The sequence below is a fragment of the Haliotis asinina genome, chromosome 2 (genome assembly GCF_037392515.1).
Source record: "Haliotis asinina isolate JCU_RB_2024 chromosome 2, JCU_Hal_asi_v2, whole genome shotgun sequence".
Taxonomy (NCBI): Eukaryota; Metazoa; Mollusca; class Gastropoda; order Lepetellida; family Haliotidae; genus Haliotis; species Haliotis asinina.
In genome coordinates, this window is record NC_090281.1 from 58980484 (window position 1) to 58998674 (window position 18191).

General features: G+C 42.4%; 2 protein-coding genes across 2 annotated transcripts; both read left to right on the top strand.

Annotated features, from left to right (window-relative positions):
- The first annotated feature begins 1879 nt into the window (after window positions 1–1879).
- Window positions 1880–8799, top strand: LOC137272738 (uncharacterized). The gene is made up of 9 exons (XM_067805121.1): window positions 1880–2107; window positions 2340–2426; window positions 2729–2780; window positions 3210–3245; window positions 3777–4178; window positions 4661–4924; window positions 6740–6880; window positions 7303–7460; window positions 8565–8799. The coding sequence occupies exons 1-9, from the start codon at window positions 1913–1915 to the stop codon at window positions 8754–8756; spliced, it is 1527 nt and encodes a 508-aa protein (XP_067661222.1). The 5' UTR covers window positions 1880–1912; the 3' UTR covers window positions 8757–8799.
- Window positions 8800–10584: 1785 nt separating this feature from the next.
- Window positions 10585–18117, top strand: LOC137271920 (uncharacterized). The gene is made up of 7 exons (XM_067804303.1): window positions 10585–11066; window positions 11775–11923; window positions 14173–14290; window positions 14882–14972; window positions 15478–15634; window positions 17166–17333; window positions 17687–18117. The coding sequence occupies exons 1-7, from the start codon at window positions 10585–10587 to the stop codon at window positions 18115–18117; spliced, it is 1596 nt and encodes a 531-aa protein (XP_067660404.1).
- Window positions 18118–18191: the final 74 nt, after the last annotated feature.

An 18191-nucleotide genomic window follows, 5' to 3' on the forward strand; every position in this document is an offset into this window, starting at 1 on the left:
TATCTGTTGGTGGGAAGATAAATATCCAGCTGGATTCTTGTATAGAGATGCTATGTAAGTATGCGTAGTTGCTGGGAGCGCCAAGCATCATGGAATTCAAGCCATGATAGCAACACATGCTTATCGGAAGAAGCGACTAACGGGATCGGGTTTCGGAGGCTGACGCTAACGTGGTTGATGCGTTTCGAGTTCCATTTCTGTAGATCCACGTTTATGATGTCAATGACTGATTGTCTGGTCCACACTCCACAGGCTCTCGTGTCATTGCGAGGATTAATTTTTTTTTAAAAAAATGTAACAATTTTGAGAAGGCCCCCGACTTGAAACGCTTCTGTCTATTGTACTGTGAAGCGTTCCAAGTCACACTCCACGGATCCGCCATACTGTATGAACCTTGTATATTGTCTAGTTGTACGTTAAAGGGGAAGTGAAAAATAGGCAAATGCAGAGCAAAACATAGCTTTGAGTTGCATTCAGTTCATGTTATGAAGTTCTGGTGTCAGTGATTTACATTAATATATGTTTTGTGGATGTAATGGTGTTCACTTCTGAAAAAGTCCCATGTGATATTCGTCATTTCTAAAGTCCGCGTGTTTTGCTGCGTGTTTTGCTGTTACATTCCAACGGTTAGACAACTTACTAGTGCGGCGACATCCATCGTTTACATACAGCAGTCTTCTCCAAAACCAGTAAGAATCGCTCGGCTGGTTGAGCTTAAGTTTGGCTGCTTGAGCACTAAGGAATAAAATTCTTTTTCAAGAGGTCAACATTAAATAATTCAAACCTTGTACATCATGGATAGAGGCGAGCAGTTACGAATGTTAATGCCGAAGCTGGGTATAAACTGATTGGTCTGGAGATTCGTCGAGACCGTTGCTTGATTTGTTGCTTATGAGCAGTGCAAGATGACAACATTCATTTATGTAATGTTTACAAGCCTCTGATGCATCGACAATTCCACTCAGCGAATCATTAACATGGTGGCATGATGACGTCACTTACAAGACACGACACAAGAGTAAATGTGTATTGTGTTACATCGTTTCCAGCAATACTCCGACAATAAAGCGACACAGTTAAAGTTGTTACCAGGGTAGGATATGGCCGATTTGGTCCAGTGTGCTGGGATTCAGTGTGTGTCCGGCTAATCTAGAACAGTCGAAATCATTAAATATTGATACAATGTGTCCAGTTCCCACTAAACTGTCTCATCAGCAGTATCACTCGAGGTGTTTCTTGCTTTTTAGATGATGTTTTCGCGACATTTGATTCTGATTCTGATTCGCGCCACTAAAATACAAATACTCGAAACCCCGTCACCATAATATTTCTGAATTACAAGGATATACATTTGAAGAAATCTCCTTTCATTGATGAGGAAAGTGTGTCCCTTAATGATGAAAATGTTTATTCTACTACCGCCAGTACCACAAAACTATAAATTCTGTTAGCTGATTACGTCATGATACTATGTGATACACAATCAAGTACGTTGAGCAGAGCATAAAACACAATAAAACGGGATACACGTAAACTGCGTCATATCCTTATTACCTGACCAGTGAGTGGAAGACACACACTTTGATCACAGGAGTCATATCTTAGACATACTGTGATCACAAATTTGGACACAAACACACACAAACTTTCACATCAAATATCTCTCATGTTTAGCTTTCATACTGCCTTTTAAAGGATACGAATCATTTACTTAAAATAATTAGCCGGAACAATTCATCTCCATATATACGCTTTCGACATGAAGTGTTTACCTTTAGCCGACTCCTTACGTTGAGATAATGGTCAAGATGACTCAGATTGTAACAGGAAACTGTCTCCAGTGTGTGGACTATATTCCAACTCGGTTCTTATCAAAGCCTTATCTATCTGTACCACCCTGTCACCTGTGAACATGGGATATGAAGCAGAAACACGTAAGACGGCGTGTCTGTACGGACTACTTACCTTCATCCTGCTGCAGTCGGTAGCCTTCGTCTGTATCAGTCTGTGGCAAGACTCGCGTCTGGAGTACTTCCGGTCTACAATTTCAAGGAAAAGGGAGGCAATCGACCTGTTTGAGGCCGAATGTCAGGTGACCCACGTGCAGGTAGGACTTGAATCACCAGTAGTAGTTAGTGTCTGATATCTAACCGCACGCGGTAAACGGCTGCCTCAGGTCTGTGTATATCTGTGTATTTCACAATAACAGTCCCATTAGAACTACACAGTCATAATGTATCTATACGTACTCCAGTCTAAACACTGCACTTTGAAATCTGATGTTTAATTACATAATGCATTTACACTCTGAAATAAAAAATGTGATATATTTTAACCAGAATAGTACACCGGAAGTTTCCCATGCGCGTGTCCGGCGGCAAAGTCCGACAGTTGTTGATTTCATGCGGGATTTCCTGTCGACTCAGGTAAACTACAGCTTCTGACAAGATTCTATTTAAATGTGGAATGGTTTGTTCAAAGACAGTCGCGAACTCAATCGTCTATCAAAGACATATCTACATAGATATATGTTTGGTGATAAATAAATATGAACGTAATACGTACCTGTATATCAATTATGTAGGCATTTCATTTCAAGGTGAAGATTCTTTTATACCCTTCAATCTCATATATGTGACAATTATGTTTAATCGTGTCATGTGATGTTACAGTATTCCTTTGAGTGCCTTGTTTACATATATACATCTATGCTTTTATTGGCATATAGGAAAAAGCACTTGAACAAGTCTGCACTAAGAGGCAAGACTTGTGTATTCCGGGTGAGTATTGAGCACTAAAATATGCGTGTAGAACTTCTATTTTCATCTGAATAGGTGACTCGTAAAAAATCGTAAAAATAGTCATGCAAAATTATGCCCGGGGTATCTTTATATTGAGCAATAAGCCGAGAGCTACCGAGTGAATCCACTTCCGTTATGACTGAGATGGCCTACGACATATCTTTAGCGCGAAAGTGTGATCATACATGTTTCATTACAGGGTATTCCGCTGTTGATTGGTCTGTCATCTGAACTTGTGGCATTTCTAAAATGTATTGTATCGTTATCAACATTGACAATATTGTTATATCCTACATTGAGGTGATAAATATTACTTACAAATTGTAACTTACTTATTTCTTACAAATCATACATTTTATATTATATTCATTGATATTTATCACTTGTCTATTATTTGTTTACTTTCAGGACCTAAAGGTGTTACCGGAGACAAGGGTGTCATGGGTAGGTTACTTTAATATTGGTGACGTTGTAGACAACACCTGTAAAGTTCTTCAGCAACCAGTAATATGTCCTGCTATGAGAGGAGGCATATTTGTTGACTTGGTTTCCGCATGTAATAATGTCATAAGTGCATCTATAGCTGCTTATGATGCTAAGCACGGGATTGTCTGTCAAAACCCGATCATTTCAAGTGCTGTGAAGAAACTGAAATTTTCCTGAATAGGGCGTTAACAAACACGCAATTACACAATGTAGACTACCACAGGTGCCTTGACCATATGTGTAGTTGTCCAGACCAAGATAGGTGTTCATGATAGTTATTGCGCACTTATGGTAAATACAAAACGTATGTCATTGATGAGAACAAGTTATTCAAAACATCCAATTGCGAAAGAAACTTCATCTGAAAATGTTCATGGACAATACACAGTCGTGGTGTATGTATGTATTGCAATAATTGATTTTGAAGAAGTTGATAGTCAAATAAATAAAGAAAAATATTCTAATTGGATGTTGCCTCCGTATCCACAGGTCCACGTGGGGACCGTGGGGAAAATGGCACCACGGGATTAAAGGGAGACCAAGGTCCTGTCGGGCACCCTGGAACCAGAGGTGAAAAGGGGGCTAAAGGAGTCAAAGGTCTTCCTGGGAATGAGGGAACACCGGGTGTTAATGGAACGAATGGTGCCGTGGGTCAGAAAGGCGAAGCTGGGCCTAAAGGTGATCCTGGTCTCCCTGGTAACAACGGCACGTATGGTTTAGCGGGAGTGAAGGGAGACCCTGGTGTCAAGGGACAGGCAGGAACGAAAGGGGCGCCAGGAATCCTCGGTGTGAAGGGGAACCCAGGGCCAAAGGGTGTGGCAGGACAGAAAGGGGACCCTGGGCAACAGGGTCCTGAGGGACTCTTGCTGCATGATGACTGTTTCTGTCTAAGTAAGTCGGTGCCACTTTTCCATGTACGTTTGTGACCTGACCTGATAATAGATGTGCGATGAGTATTGACCTGATGAAGGGTGCTTGACGAGTAGCGAATCAAGGATGCGTAGTTTTCATACAACATTGCTGTCACCTTATACAGTACTTGCAGACCGAGAATCTATTTGTACAAACGAAACTGTACTTTAGAACAAAATACAAGATACTCGCTCCATTTATTTTTTTTTTTATCAAAAGTAGTTTTGATATATCTGCTTGTTATAAAAGTTGGACTACTGACGTTGAAAACGTTTCCTGTATTCATATTAATAACAATGTCCTTTTATAGCAGTAGCTGATTGAATCTTGGCGAATTTCCGAAGCACACTTAGATTGTACGTCGCGAAGTTGGAGGAAGATTTTAATATGAGTTATAGTTCCCATTACCAGAAACTGAAGCGGACTGAACGAAAAGTCGTGTTTAATTTATTTTTTTTCAGATGAATTCGAAATTACTGGCAATTTCAGCGACACCATTAATGTGGCGTATGGAGCTCCGCTGTCACTCAGCTGCGACTTCAACAAGCTTGATGTTCCGATAACGTGGGTGAAAGACAACGGACCAATCAGCAAACGTGGCATCGTAACCGGAAACAACCTCCATTTCCAACAGGTGTTGAAGGATGACGGCGGGACGTATCGCTGCGTTGGACCCAAGGGCATATTGGGATACAACTCAAAGTCAACAGAAATAGTAGTTGGCAGTGAGTACAGTTAGATAACGGTAAGCGACAGCGTTGACATCCGTCATATATGGAGAACGGTGTCAGTTGTGATCTCCTCGTTGAGATCCGGTTTGAATTAACCTTCACCAACCCATAGTGTCGGAAGGCGTATGGCAGGATAAAGTGGTGACGTTGGCGTCATCTCGAAGGATTGAAACATTGGATTGTCTGTTCCAGACTCGATTATTTACATACCGCCTTCAAACAGCAAGAATGTTGCTGTGGGCAGCGTTAAACAAACGAATACAATTAATCGCGTTCATAAGCGTTAACTGGTCCTTTAGGTTACTGTTATAGTGTCTACTTCAGGACAGCCATCGTCCAAATATTTTTGAAAACAAAAACCTATCATTTATACAAGCCATATGAGAGTTATTTGTCATTATTTAATCTACATTCATAATCTTTATCACTACCGCAGTGTACATTGTTTTTTTCAGCTGCCCTGTTCCTCTTTGTCCCTTCCATTAATTACTGTATATGACATTCATGGCCTTATTGGTCACCCCACTTGGTTGTGTCTGTTATCACATCAACTGTACAAGGGAGTGTCATTGTTTCTCTATCTGTCCATTGTTGAGTCATTGCCTGTCCGTTGTTGTCAAAAACTGTAAATGCTCACATCAATATTGAAAACATGAGTCCTTTATTCCGACTGTCTGTGCACGGACGACCGCGAGCAGGTTTATGCCTCTCGTTGGAAACGGCCAGGGGTTGAACTCCGCTCACCTCATTCACGTATACTTGTTTGCCATATCTTGTGTAATCAGCTAAAAAACTAAGCCATGCCTTCGTTTTCGTCAACGTACGCTTCATCTTAATTCCGAGGTAGCTCCCCAGTCGACCATGCACCACACGTTGACACGGCAATTCAAAGTGGAAGCTCATTTAAAGAGCATCGCGATGACAGTACCTCCGTCTTTTGGAGACTTGCCTCTATTATGGATCAGTACTCGCATCGCAAATACGATACTCTCACCAGTATATGACATTTTTACATCAAAGGTCTTTGTCATGTCCGACCATGTATTGAAGAACTAGTGACGGAAGGAGGAAACATGTTTCTCGATAGATCCACTGCTGGGCCAGCGTCTGTAAGAGTGCGTGAATTCGCACAGTGATTAACATGACAGTATAACTTGCATGCTCAGCGCGCAGCACTTGCGTTACTGTGTCAAAACATGTCTCTCGAACCGATTTTAGGAAACCAGTCGGCCCTTTGGCTAAATTCCGTGCTACTGACACGGAATAGATTTTCCGATTCTAGAATTGTAAATGATGCGATAATTAGTACAGGTGTGCTTTGTTTCGTGTAACATTGTTTTGAATTGAATGTGTATCAGTTTCTTAACGTGTTTAACAGTGAAACGCAGAATGTGTCTAAATTATAAATGTACAGAAAAGTCAAATTCCGCATGACTATTAAGTAAAGCCGGATAATTATTTCGGATTACCCACATGGTCACGTGGCTCCTTATTTGCTACAGCTAATTGGAAGTTCGAAAATGAAACGAGACAAAGTATCATTGGCTGAAAGTTCATCAAAAGTGGCCCAAGAGTGTATTGTAGGGAGACATTTTGCCTGAGAGACAAATTCAATCTGACTGAAAGGCGGAAGCGCGTCTAACCAATAACATGCGTCGTTTTATTGTAAACCTTGTTCGCTTTGTCAGTGAAGTTTTCTTAGTTGTGGCGTCCCTTCCTGCTGGTGGAGGGTTCTGTGACCATATCTCTATAAACAGAGAATTGTGCAAGTCCTTGAAAGTACATCGTGTTGTTTACTGTATACGTCAGAGATCTACGAGTACGACTGTGACTTCGAGAGTTCCTGCTCATGGGAGGACGAGACGACAGATGTGATGGATTGGATCCTGTACAAAGGCAGCACGCCGTCCATGGGAACGGGACCCTCTAACGACCACACCTTAGAAAATGGTATAATGATGGTCTTATACCACTATACCTGCGCGCGCACACACACACGCACACACACACACACACATTCACACACACCTGTACATTCTCACCACACCTGTACACCCTCACCACACCTGTACACTCTCACCACACCTGTACGCCCCCACCACACCGTTCACCTGTACGCTCTTACCATACCTGTACACCCTCACCACACCTGTAAACTCTCCCCACACCTGTGCACTCTCGCCACACCTGTACGCTCCCATCACACCTGCATCCATTCACCGCACCTGAATAAATCACACCACAACCTACTCACGGCGACTCAACCTACTCTCCGTGTCTCACCAAACTCATCATTCACTAAATGTCTTTCATGAAAAAAACCCACACCAATTCCTTCTTAAATGTTTAATTTTGTACATTATCTGTTCCAGCGAACGGCCATTACATATACCTTGAGTCATCGTCGGGCACTGCTGGCAGTTCGGCGACCTTCCGTTCCCCTCCACTCGGCACCAGCCACCACTTCTGTCTGACGTTCTGGTATCACATGTACGGCCAAAGTATGGGCTCTCTTCAGGTCAAAATCATGGTAAGAGAGCGGCGTGGACTCAAGTCACAGCAGTGTATGGGTAATGACACAGGTCGTCGGGATGTCCATACACATATTTGTCTTACAGAATACCAAATGTCTGCAATACACATGCATAGGATAAAAAGACGGGGTGTTCAGTTACTGAATTTGCAATACATATACATAGGACAAAACGACGGGGTCGTGCAGTGGTCGGATTTACAAAACACATACACAGGACAAACAGGCTGGGCATGCAATGACCGAATTGGCAATACATAATAGGAGAAAACGACTGGGTCGTGCAATGACCGGATTTGCAATACATATACACAGGGCAAAAAGGCGGGGCGTGGAATTATTAACGTGTTTGATCAGTAAATACACAGAATACGTGTAAATTCGTGTGAGAGTTCCGCATTAACTATGAAGCGGGACAATTATTTCGGATTACCCACACGGTCACGTGGCTCCCAATTTGCTACATCTGCGTTTATTGATTATTTGGAATTTTTGAAATAAAAAGCGTTTAAGTATCAGTGACTAAAAGTTGATTTTGAATAATCCAAGTGTACATTGCAGGGAGATATTTTACCTTAGAGACAAATTCAGTCTGAGTGAAACACGCGAATGCGTCCAACCAATAACACGCATCGGCTTATTGTAAACCTAAGTTTTCTCAATACATAAACATAGGACAAAAAGAAGGGGTGTGCAATGACCGGGTTTGCGATACACATATTTATGGGACAAAAAGGTGGATCATGCAGTGCCCGGATTTGCAATGCACATGCGTGGCCACTCATCTTTGTAGACACAGTGCTTTTAACAAATATTATCGACCAATAAGAACATCGATCAGTCTATATTCATTACACTGATCATGCATAATCCCCACATCATGAAACGCGTGAAGATCTAGGTAAATATTATCATCATCAACCAATGCTAATCGTAAGAGGCGACCAATGGGCTTGCTCGCTTGGTTGACACCTTGGTGGACACTTGCTCCACCATGTAGCTGGATCATTGCTGCATGTGGCGTTAAACACCTACATCTCTGACTAGCAGAGCCCTGTTGGATTGTTAAACCTGTGACTTGTCTCCGAATCTTCTGTTTAGACTGCACAGAGCACGAGCAGCCCCATATGGATGAAACAGGGAAGCCAGGGTAACGAATGGAGGTTGGCCAAAGTTGATCTTCTTCCTCAATCCGTCAACTACTACATCGTGATCACCGGCGTCAGGGGAGATAGCTACTTCGGAGACATTGGCATTGACGACATCATCGTCTTAGACGGCGCTTGTCCTTAGTGCTTCTGTTTTGGTATCGGCGAATAAAGTTGATCGCTATGTACTGATTGGTGCTGAGTTGTAAGGTCCGATTGAACCACCAATGACTTAGTTAATCTGAAATAGTCTATTGAAAGAAAGGTGACATGAGGGAAAGGAGGCTTAAGTCGCTCAACATCATTTAGCAACAGAAGACAGAGAGATATAATATCATTTTAAGATGAAAAATGGTCTCTAATGAACTACCTCCGTGAGTGACTTTGACAAAACGTCAAAATACATGTACATCCAATATAGGACGTCAAATAGCCGCAGAGATTTATGAACCTGCGGCAAAACAAGCGTGGCGCATAATTACATACTGTGGTGTGATATAAATCAGGTTTGGGGTGGGTACTCGGGTACTCGAATCCAGGTCGGGTACAGATGGAATCGAGTCCTATTTCTAGGAATCGTGTACCCTGAAATGGAAACAACTCTCTAATGACGAGGGCAGATAATAATTTGTCTTTTTCAGCATTGACGTAACGCATCTTTATATTACTCGTACTGTCTGATTGATTGAGGAACGAGAAGTTCCGTGTTTTTAACGAGTACTGTAAGTAATGGTGTTTCTCTAGACATTACTTAAACAGATGTAAAGTAAATAGTCTGAGATCAGTTTCATTATCTTATTGCCACCCTTTCAATTTTTCTATAAAAATCTCTGCCAATTCGTGACTGAATATTGAGAAAGTTGGCCGAAACGCCGAATTTCTTACATTCCCGGGTACTCGATTTTGATTTGGGTAAGTGAAAACGGGTATTCGGTTTCAATTTTTCCTACCCAGTCCTAATATAAATCTGGTTATTGTTTGATTTATGCATCAGGCTTGACACGCCCACCAAAGACATTAGCCATTCAATGGGGAATTGCATCATGGCATCAACTAAACTTCATAAAACATGTCGGTCAAGTTAAATGAGAGAGGAACTGCGAGTCAGACTTAGCTGTCAGGAGAAGGCTGCTGATACAGATTCTAGCACTTTTATTTGAGTGAGTTCTATCTGGGATTCGAAAAAGTCCGGTACCTAATCATCAGCATACAGTATCAACGATCTTACCCATTTTCGGCTGTGGTAGCCGTGCGAATTTTCACTGGTCAGAATGGAACACAAAGTATGTGATCTGGACTACCAGTTGTCAGACTTCCATTTTGTGGGAGCTGCGGTGGCTTGGTGGGTTGGATCTCTGAATACCGAGTTAGAAATGAATCTGAATACATGAATCTTAGGCAGCACCTTGGATAGTATGAATATGCAAGGTCTTCGCTTAATATAACAATCGGCTGAGCCGAAAGTGTTTTTTTTTCGAATTCCTTTGACTCTGCCTGGGACACAAACGACATTCCGAAGCGGTGAAAGTAGTTCAGGTTGGTATGCGTGGGTTAGCTTTGTATGTTTACTGGAAAAGGTATTTTGAAACACGTGACCAGTTCCGGTAAACAGAAAGCGGGAGGTACAATATTCACAACTGAAAATAAAATAAACTTTACTTGATGACTGTCAAGTATTCAGATATAATGTGTACATAATGCGATGACGTTTTTTAAAAGAGAGGATCCCAAATGCAACACACCATAACTCAGGACAGTCATCTATAACTTCTACAGATGTGAACAAAAATCACTGTAGCTATTAGGGTAACACTAGTATTCCCTTCACATGAGCAGAAACTTCCATTGTACCTTACCTGGGGTGGCGACCCAGGTATGGTATATATGTTATCTGGGTAGAGGGGAGAAGTAGGTCGGTTTCACTCAGGGTATGGCAGTCAATCTCCGTGAGCTCTCGGACTAACACGCTCGACATGTTCCAGGAACTCGCTTCCTTGTTTTTGGTACTAGGAACATGTTTTGGTCATCTGGAAAGTCCTAAACGTGATGCAGCCACACTTGCAGATCTTGAACGCTATGTCAACGACGTCATGAGTTGTCGCGACGTCAAAGGTTTGTCTCTTGCTCTGGTTAAACGCGACGGGAGTGTCTATACGAATGGGTTTGGACTGAGGGACATCACAACGAACGCGCCGATGACGGAGACAACATTGCTCAATATCGGGTCGGAGACGAAGGCGTTCACAGCAACCCTTGCTGCTGATGCCGTTGCTAGGAAGTTGGTCACCTGGGACGAGCCTCTCAGGAATATTTTTCCAAGCGGATTCCAGCTCCAGGACAAGTTCCGGTCGGAACGGGCTTCTCTCCGAGATCTCCTGTCTCACCGTCTCGGCATGCCGTCGTATTGGGGAGTCACCACCGCCGTCATGAACCTCACCATCACTGAGATAGCTGAGTGAGTTGCATCTAGTCTCTGAAGTCGGAAATATGTTTAAAACCATCTCACAGATAAATGTTAATAATGTATGACGCCTTATGATGTTTCAGGATCGTTGACTTAGTTGACACGTGCCATCGTATCCCAGTTGCGTAGATCGATGCTCATGATACTGATCACTGGATTATCTGGACCGGGCTCGATTATTTACAGACGCTGCCATATAGCTGGAATATTGTTGAGTGCGGCGTAAAACAGCAAACAAACAAATTATGATGTTTAGCATGTCTTTAATCTCTAGCATGCTGATTATAAGAAATGTTGCAAAGGAATTTACAACACTGGAGACTTATGTTTGACTTTGACAAAGATATCGGCATTAATTATAAACTAATTCAGAAGTGGTTAATTATGAATCATAGTTGGGTGATTGTTAATATTTCACTGCTCTAACAAAACAAAATCAACTAAAACAACATTAGACACTAAAAGAAATCGTTTAGCTTAATACGTCAACACAAGCCCCATCCACTCTACCATTAACAGGCTGAGGAAATGGAAGACCGTTGGTGGGCGTGGTTTAATTCCTTTTTTAGGTCAATAGTAACACAAATGTACATAATTGGGCGGTTAATCAATCCAGTGCCAAATAATCACTTGCATTTTATGTATAATGATTAGTGTATGATTTAACGCTTAGCAATTCCTTGTTCGCATAATGGACAGACGTCTGAAGGACTTTCCTGTTCTCTACGAGTTCCGCCAGCGCTTCCTGTACAGCAATTACCTATTCGTGGCGGCAGGGGCGGCTGTGGAGACAGCTACTGGCGAGATGTGGGAGGACGCCGTCTACAACCACATCTACAAACCTCTAAGTCAGTGGCCTCGATATAAACGACAAACAAATTATACACCCACGATGTTAGCTTATACTGAACATGATAATGGACATTCCGTGTATTTGGCTCGACTATCATAGGTGCAAGTGTACACGGCTGGTTGTGTTTAGGCGATTGTTTTCAAACTAGAAGTGTTTCCATAATTTTTCATTGCATTGTGACGTGTAATCTTTTCGTAAATTGTATTTTCATAAGTGCACTATCTTTCGTCCGTCAGTTTACTCTGTCTGCGGTATACGATGTTATATAACACTGACTGCAGTGTGTTTTAGTGCAAACACTAACACCCGTGAAGAAAACTGGTCTTGTTGTGGGGGTAACCTATGCTTGTTGTGGGGGTGAAACGGTACACTCTCACCACGGTACAATACGTATCGCGGTACAAGGCCTTCGGTTCCGTCTGTTTCGGTTCGGCATAAAAAGCCAAACTAAACCTTACATTGTTTAGTAACGTGGAAAATCTTAACCATGATCTTTGTTCTTTTGAATGAACGAAACTGCCATTGTAACTTACATTAAATAAACTAAATAAATTAACACATAAGAACTGTCCACAGATATTTAATAAATTTCAAACACCCAAAAATCACCAAATCTGACAGACATGCTGTCAGACATCTCAAGCAAGATCCAGACATTATCATTGTACCAGCGGACAAGGGCAGTCTACAGTCATGTTAGACAGGCTCCACTTCCATTCCATGGTGGACATCATGCTGCAGGATCCAACTACCTACATGATGATCAATAAGGACCCCACCACTAAACTGTCTCAAGAGGTCAGTGAAGGTCCGGGGTAGAACAGGCCTTCAGCAACCCATGCTTGCCATAAAAGGCGACTGTGCTTGTCGTAAGACGCGACTAACGGGATCGGGCGGTCAGGCTCGCTGACTTGGTTGACATATGTCATCGGTTCCCAAATGTGCAGATCGATGCTCATGTTGTTGATCACTGGATTGTCTGGTCCAGACTCAATTATTTACAGACCGCCGCCATATAGCTGGAATATTGCTGAGTGTGGCGTAAAACTAAACTCACTCGCTCACTGTCGCAAGAAACTCTGCAATAATTATTAAACATCTGTTGAGTTACACCGAGAACTCTCAGTAACTCATCCCCAACATAGAAACTGGCATGGGTAGCAAATGGCAAGTGGTCCTTCGAGCAATCAGCGGCATTTTTCGTAATGGCATGCACTCCAGATCTCACACGAGATCACTCAGGTTGACGATAGTTTTGCCGAATGATCACATGTCTATAAATAACACCTAATTTCAGGTCAAGTCGTGTCATTCAAAGCTGACCAGTTGTTGAAACATATCGAGGTGTTATATGATGAGTATCAGGTAGATCGTTTTGTTATTTTATTATGAATGAATTGTCACTGGTGATAATATTTTTAATTGATTGGATTACAAAATGACACTGATACCAGCTGCAAAATTAAACACTGATTATTCAATACATCGAATTGTAATAACATTTCCATAAGGCTTAGAAGGCATTCGATCGTAATTCCAATGAGCTTATCTGTTAAACATTAATTCAATAAAAAAAAGTATGAAATAATTCAATAAAAAGGTTTTTTAAATGACCTTACGAAAACCGAAAACCGAACCGAAGACCAAATACCGCAGTTCTACTAAGGCTGTATGAAAAATTTAAATGTTTCTCGGGCATATTCGAAAATGACGAGGGCGGTATGTCTTTTTTTACAGTTTTGATAGAAAAAAGAACTGACGACGGAGGAACCCATTTTTATTTTATTTTCACTCAGAAATACAGCTTGGAAAGTTTAACACGTGTTGATGAGTTTCAGTCACACTCGTTCTTACGGACATTCATTCCTATAGTGGACAAATGGATGATCGGGCCAAGTGAACATTATTTGTTTAAATGTCAAAAAAATTGTTACGCGTACAAATAAAAGTGACGCGCCTATGCCCGAGAAACCTTTCACCTTTTTTATTTAGCCTAATACCGCGATATTCCGTTTCACCCCTGGCTTGCTTAAGAAGCGACTAACGGGATTGGGTGGTTTGGCTCTGTCTTGGTTGACACATGTCATCGGATCCCAGTAGATTGATGATCATGCTACTGATCATTGAATTATCTGGTCCAGACCATACTGCTATAAAACTGCTGAAACCAGCCAGCCAAATAATTTCTCGTATCTCTGCATTTCCACACACGATAATGTAAGTACATGCTGACTGTCTGTCTAGATATGACCGGAAGTCGCGTCAGTACGACGTTGACAGACGCTGATTGGTCCAACACCGCGTATTCCTATACCATCATAAACTCGACGGCTGTGCAGAACCCAGAGAAAGCCTTAATGCCGTAAGTCCACCTACTACATATGGCATCAGGGTTGAATAAATACAACCATGTATCTATCCCGTAAGTAACGGGTCAGTGTCCAAAACACAATATATCAATCATTGGACATTCACTGTTTATACTAGGGTCTCTGCGGCAGATGGGTAAGTGTTGACCTAGGGTCCTTTCAGGATGTAACCCTTAGGTTAACCTTAACTCCCATTCTTTAACATTCCACGTTATGTTAGTGACTTACAAGCACCTTTGTGCTTTGTGAAATGAGGGCCGGTATATCAAACCAAAAAGCGTTCGTAGCGTAGAGTTACGACAGTTCGTAACGTTACGAAAGCTTTCTGGATCGGGACCAGCAATCAAGTCCCCAACTTGCCATCCTGATGTAGCGGGAATATTGCTGAAAGCAGGGGAAAAGTATTACAGAGGTTTATGTATTTATTTTCTTATCACACAAGCATGGTATATGTTCGTATGTATAAAATGTCTAAGTGACTACAAAGTACAACTATATTTATGGTATAGCTAAGTGCATGTGTAGAGCGTAACCAGTGTGATAGTGCATGTATTGTGTGCGCTAAAGCATCCACTTACACACAGGATGGTGCGGGAGATAAACCCTGCTGCTGGAGTCTACACTAACGCTGTGGACATGGCCAAGTGGATGAAGTTCCACATCACTAGAGGCAAGGTAACTACTGCGTCTCAGCTGATGGTTGAGTGTTTCCTCTCGCTGTATGCATCTTAACCTCATAGGTTCTGATCATGCACCCAGCCACTTGATTACTTGATTGGCGGACTACGGCGCAAGCAAACATTCATTTACCAAAAAAACCCTATAAGCTGCTTGGTTGCTCATTTTCTATTTCACAAATATATGTCAAGTGTGAATAAAAATGAATGGTTCTCAACATGGGTACCATGGCGGCCATATTGTATTTTCGATCAGGACATTAACAGTATTTCATTTTCGGGTCACTGTCTTCCTCGCTCTTGCCACGACTGATAACACTTTCACTATGCCCACAAAGTATAACATAATACCTCCAACTTTATTAACGTTAAAGCAAAAACATGCTTATCACTGTGTGTTCTCTATGGTCTTGGTGACCATAGCAACGTTATGGTACAGTGGTAGAATGTTTTACAGCTGAATATACATTCAAACACTGACCTGATGATTTCCCCTCGTACAGGACAGCTCGGGACGTCAGGTGATAACTGAGTCGGTGCTGAAGGAGACGTACGACGCCTCCATGACAATGGGCCTAGATGGCATCAGTCGCGACACTTTCCCTGTCGACAATCTCAGCTTCGACTACGGCCTTGGTTGGATGAAGGGAATTTACAATGGTATAGTATTAAATGGGGACATGTTTGGGTCTTTGATTGGTGTTTGCTTATAAGGTGGTCATTCATCGACACTTCTGAGGTAACGAAGGAAGTAACTTCAAACAAAGCCCTTTCAAAATGTATTATGAAATTAAAACTAAGGCTTCTTTCAATACATACACAACACACAACAATTGTTTAGCTGTCGCGTAATCACACCAACACCCTTTGTTCAGCCGTAATTAAGGTTACGCTCTACTGTGACTTGCCGAAATCAACATCTACAAGCGGGTACAAGACAAGCCAGTTGCTAGACATGTTTATGTTGATCGGTTGCCTTCGTATGACGTCATGTCAACTATACAGCCATATAGGGTTGCTTCATATACGGGATGGATTAGAAAATGTCACAGTTACAGCTTGGGCAGTTCCTGGTTTGAATACGTCTCCGACGTCCTGCAGTGCGCTCAACGTCCACATCAACGTCTACAAAGCCTACTTTACCGTCAACAGTTTGCAGGATAATGGCAGTACGTGGTACACAGTTGAGTCGCAGATTCACCAGGACAGGTCTGTGGTCATTCAAGGGTCGACAGGCGCCCGTATTGTTTTTTGCGACACTTGCTTTCTCAGAGTCAGCAGTTTCCGAATGGAAATGAAATGGGAGGGAGTTGCATCACAGCTCATGGGACAATACGTCTCATCATTGTTAATGGCCGCTTGGATGGCTGCTGCATCGTGACGTCACATTGCAGCAGGACAGTGCCTGCCCTAGGGTCGACCTGTTGAAACAAGTTATTGATGGTGGATCGTTGTGTTGGAATGGACCGATGTTTCTCCAGAACTGCCAGACAGAGAACATCTAAAGTTACCCCATTAGTTATTTTGTAGAATTGTTTTGTCTCCTGTTACCAGGTATAAGGTTTGTGACATGTCAATGCATTTGTTAACATCAAACATTGATCAGAAGAAAAAACGTTATGGTGTTATTTTCAACTGAAAAACATTTACGCTATTGAATGTGAGACAGACAGACTTTCTTCAACAAGTTTTGTTGCGACTGAAGAGCTAATTTTACACTCCAAAACATAGCCGTCATGGTAGCGAAGGTCAAGGACACATCGCTTCAGTACCGCGGATGAACATAATTGAAGCGTTTGTGGCCAATTCAACATGGCCAGCATGAGTTGCCCAGATACGTTTCTGAAATTCTTGTACCAACATCACCATGTCGTCAACGTCCGAGGTTTGGGTTGGAATACATTTTAATTTTGGTTCCGCGTTAGTGATCCTCCGTCGTTGTCTCCATTATAAGTTCAAAGGTTACGAATACTCGCAACCATTTTTTAATCTATCGATATGTATACTCAAAGTTTGAATAGAGATCGGAGTGGCCTGGCTTCCAGTTGGTTTACAAGTTGACAATTGGCCAATCAGATAGCTGGATTCTGGTTAACGCGTAATAACTTTATTAATACCAGGCTCTGCCACCTGTTGTTCTCTTGCTGACGATTACTTATTAACGTCTGCAACGTTGACGGCTGCGTTCCAGGCTTCGTGAAGACGTTCCACACGGGTGAGTACAGCAGCTACAGCGCCACCCTCACCTTCCTCCCTGATGTCGGGGTGGGAGTGTGGGTCGGCATCACCGGCAGCAGGAACGGGGAGGGGGAAACTGTCCGTGACGTCATCACAATGTACGCCCTCGACGTATTGCTAGGTACGTACTGTCTTTGTGGTATTGTGTTGAGTGAAGAGAGAATAGAGTTTGAATAGTATAATAGGGAAGACCCAACAATACACATGTACTTCATTATATTGACATTTCAAGTTATTTTAGAAATGCATGTTGCTGTGCTGTTGTGTGGTGTGGTGTGGTGTGGTGTGCTGAGTTGTTTTGTGTTGTGTTGTTGGATTTTGTATTGTGCAATGTATTATTATATCGTATTATAATTTGTAAGTTCGGTAAAACGGCAATAATGGATGTACAGGGTGAAATAAGTAAAATGTTTACAAGGCCTATTTATGAATATTGGCGTCGACAAGACACTCTCTCCTTATCTGTTCACACAGGTGAGAGTCCGTGGCTAAACTCAACAACAGGGTGCACGTACCCAAGTCCCTGGGACCCCCCGAAACAGACCCGAGACAGACGGAATGCTCATGACGGTGACGTAACGTCAGACGACTCTACCGACGTCAGCGACTACATAGGCAACTATTTTCACCCAGCGTTCGGGACGTTCAGTGTGTTTCAAGATGGTGGCCAGCTGAAGTACTCGTTCGGCGTACTGCTCCGCGGTGACCTTAACCTTCAGTCACGTGACCAGTTCTACCAGACACTGGATTTTCCACTCACGTTTCGAATGGTCGATTTTCCCGAATACCCGAAAGGGCTTCCTGTCTCCTTCTCCAGGAACGACCAGGGTGCCGTGTCCTCAGTTAAAATCCCATATCTGGAATTCAGTGAACCGCCAGTCTTCAACAGGGCACCAAGTCACTGAGCTGTTATAACGTATCCGTACATACTAAAGTGTAACAATTATACGTTACAACGTAAATGAAGTAAAAAACAACA

Coding starts and splice junctions, on each gene's coding strand:
- LOC137272738 (XM_067805121.1), top strand. CDS start 1,913: ATGGGATATGAAGCAGAAACACGTAAGACGGCGTGTCTGTACGGACTA. Junction 3,246..3,776: donor CGGAGACAAGGGTGTCATGG/GTAGGTTACTTT, acceptor CCGTATCCACAG/GTCCACGTGGGGACCGTGGG. Junction 4,925..6,739: donor AACAGAAATAGTAGTTGGCA/GTGAGTACAGTT, acceptor TGTATACGTCAG/AGATCTACGAGTACGACTGT.
- LOC137271920 (XM_067804303.1), top strand. CDS start 10,585: ATGTTCCAGGAACTCGCTTCCTTGTTTTTGGTACTAGGAACATGTTTT. Junction 11,924..14,172: donor CCACATCTACAAACCTCTAA/GTCAGTGGCCTC, acceptor CTGTCTGTCTAG/ATATGACCGGAAGTCGCGTC. Junction 17,334..17,686: donor CGCCCTCGACGTATTGCTAG/GTACGTACTGTC, acceptor CTGTTCACACAG/GTGAGAGTCCGTGGCTAAAC.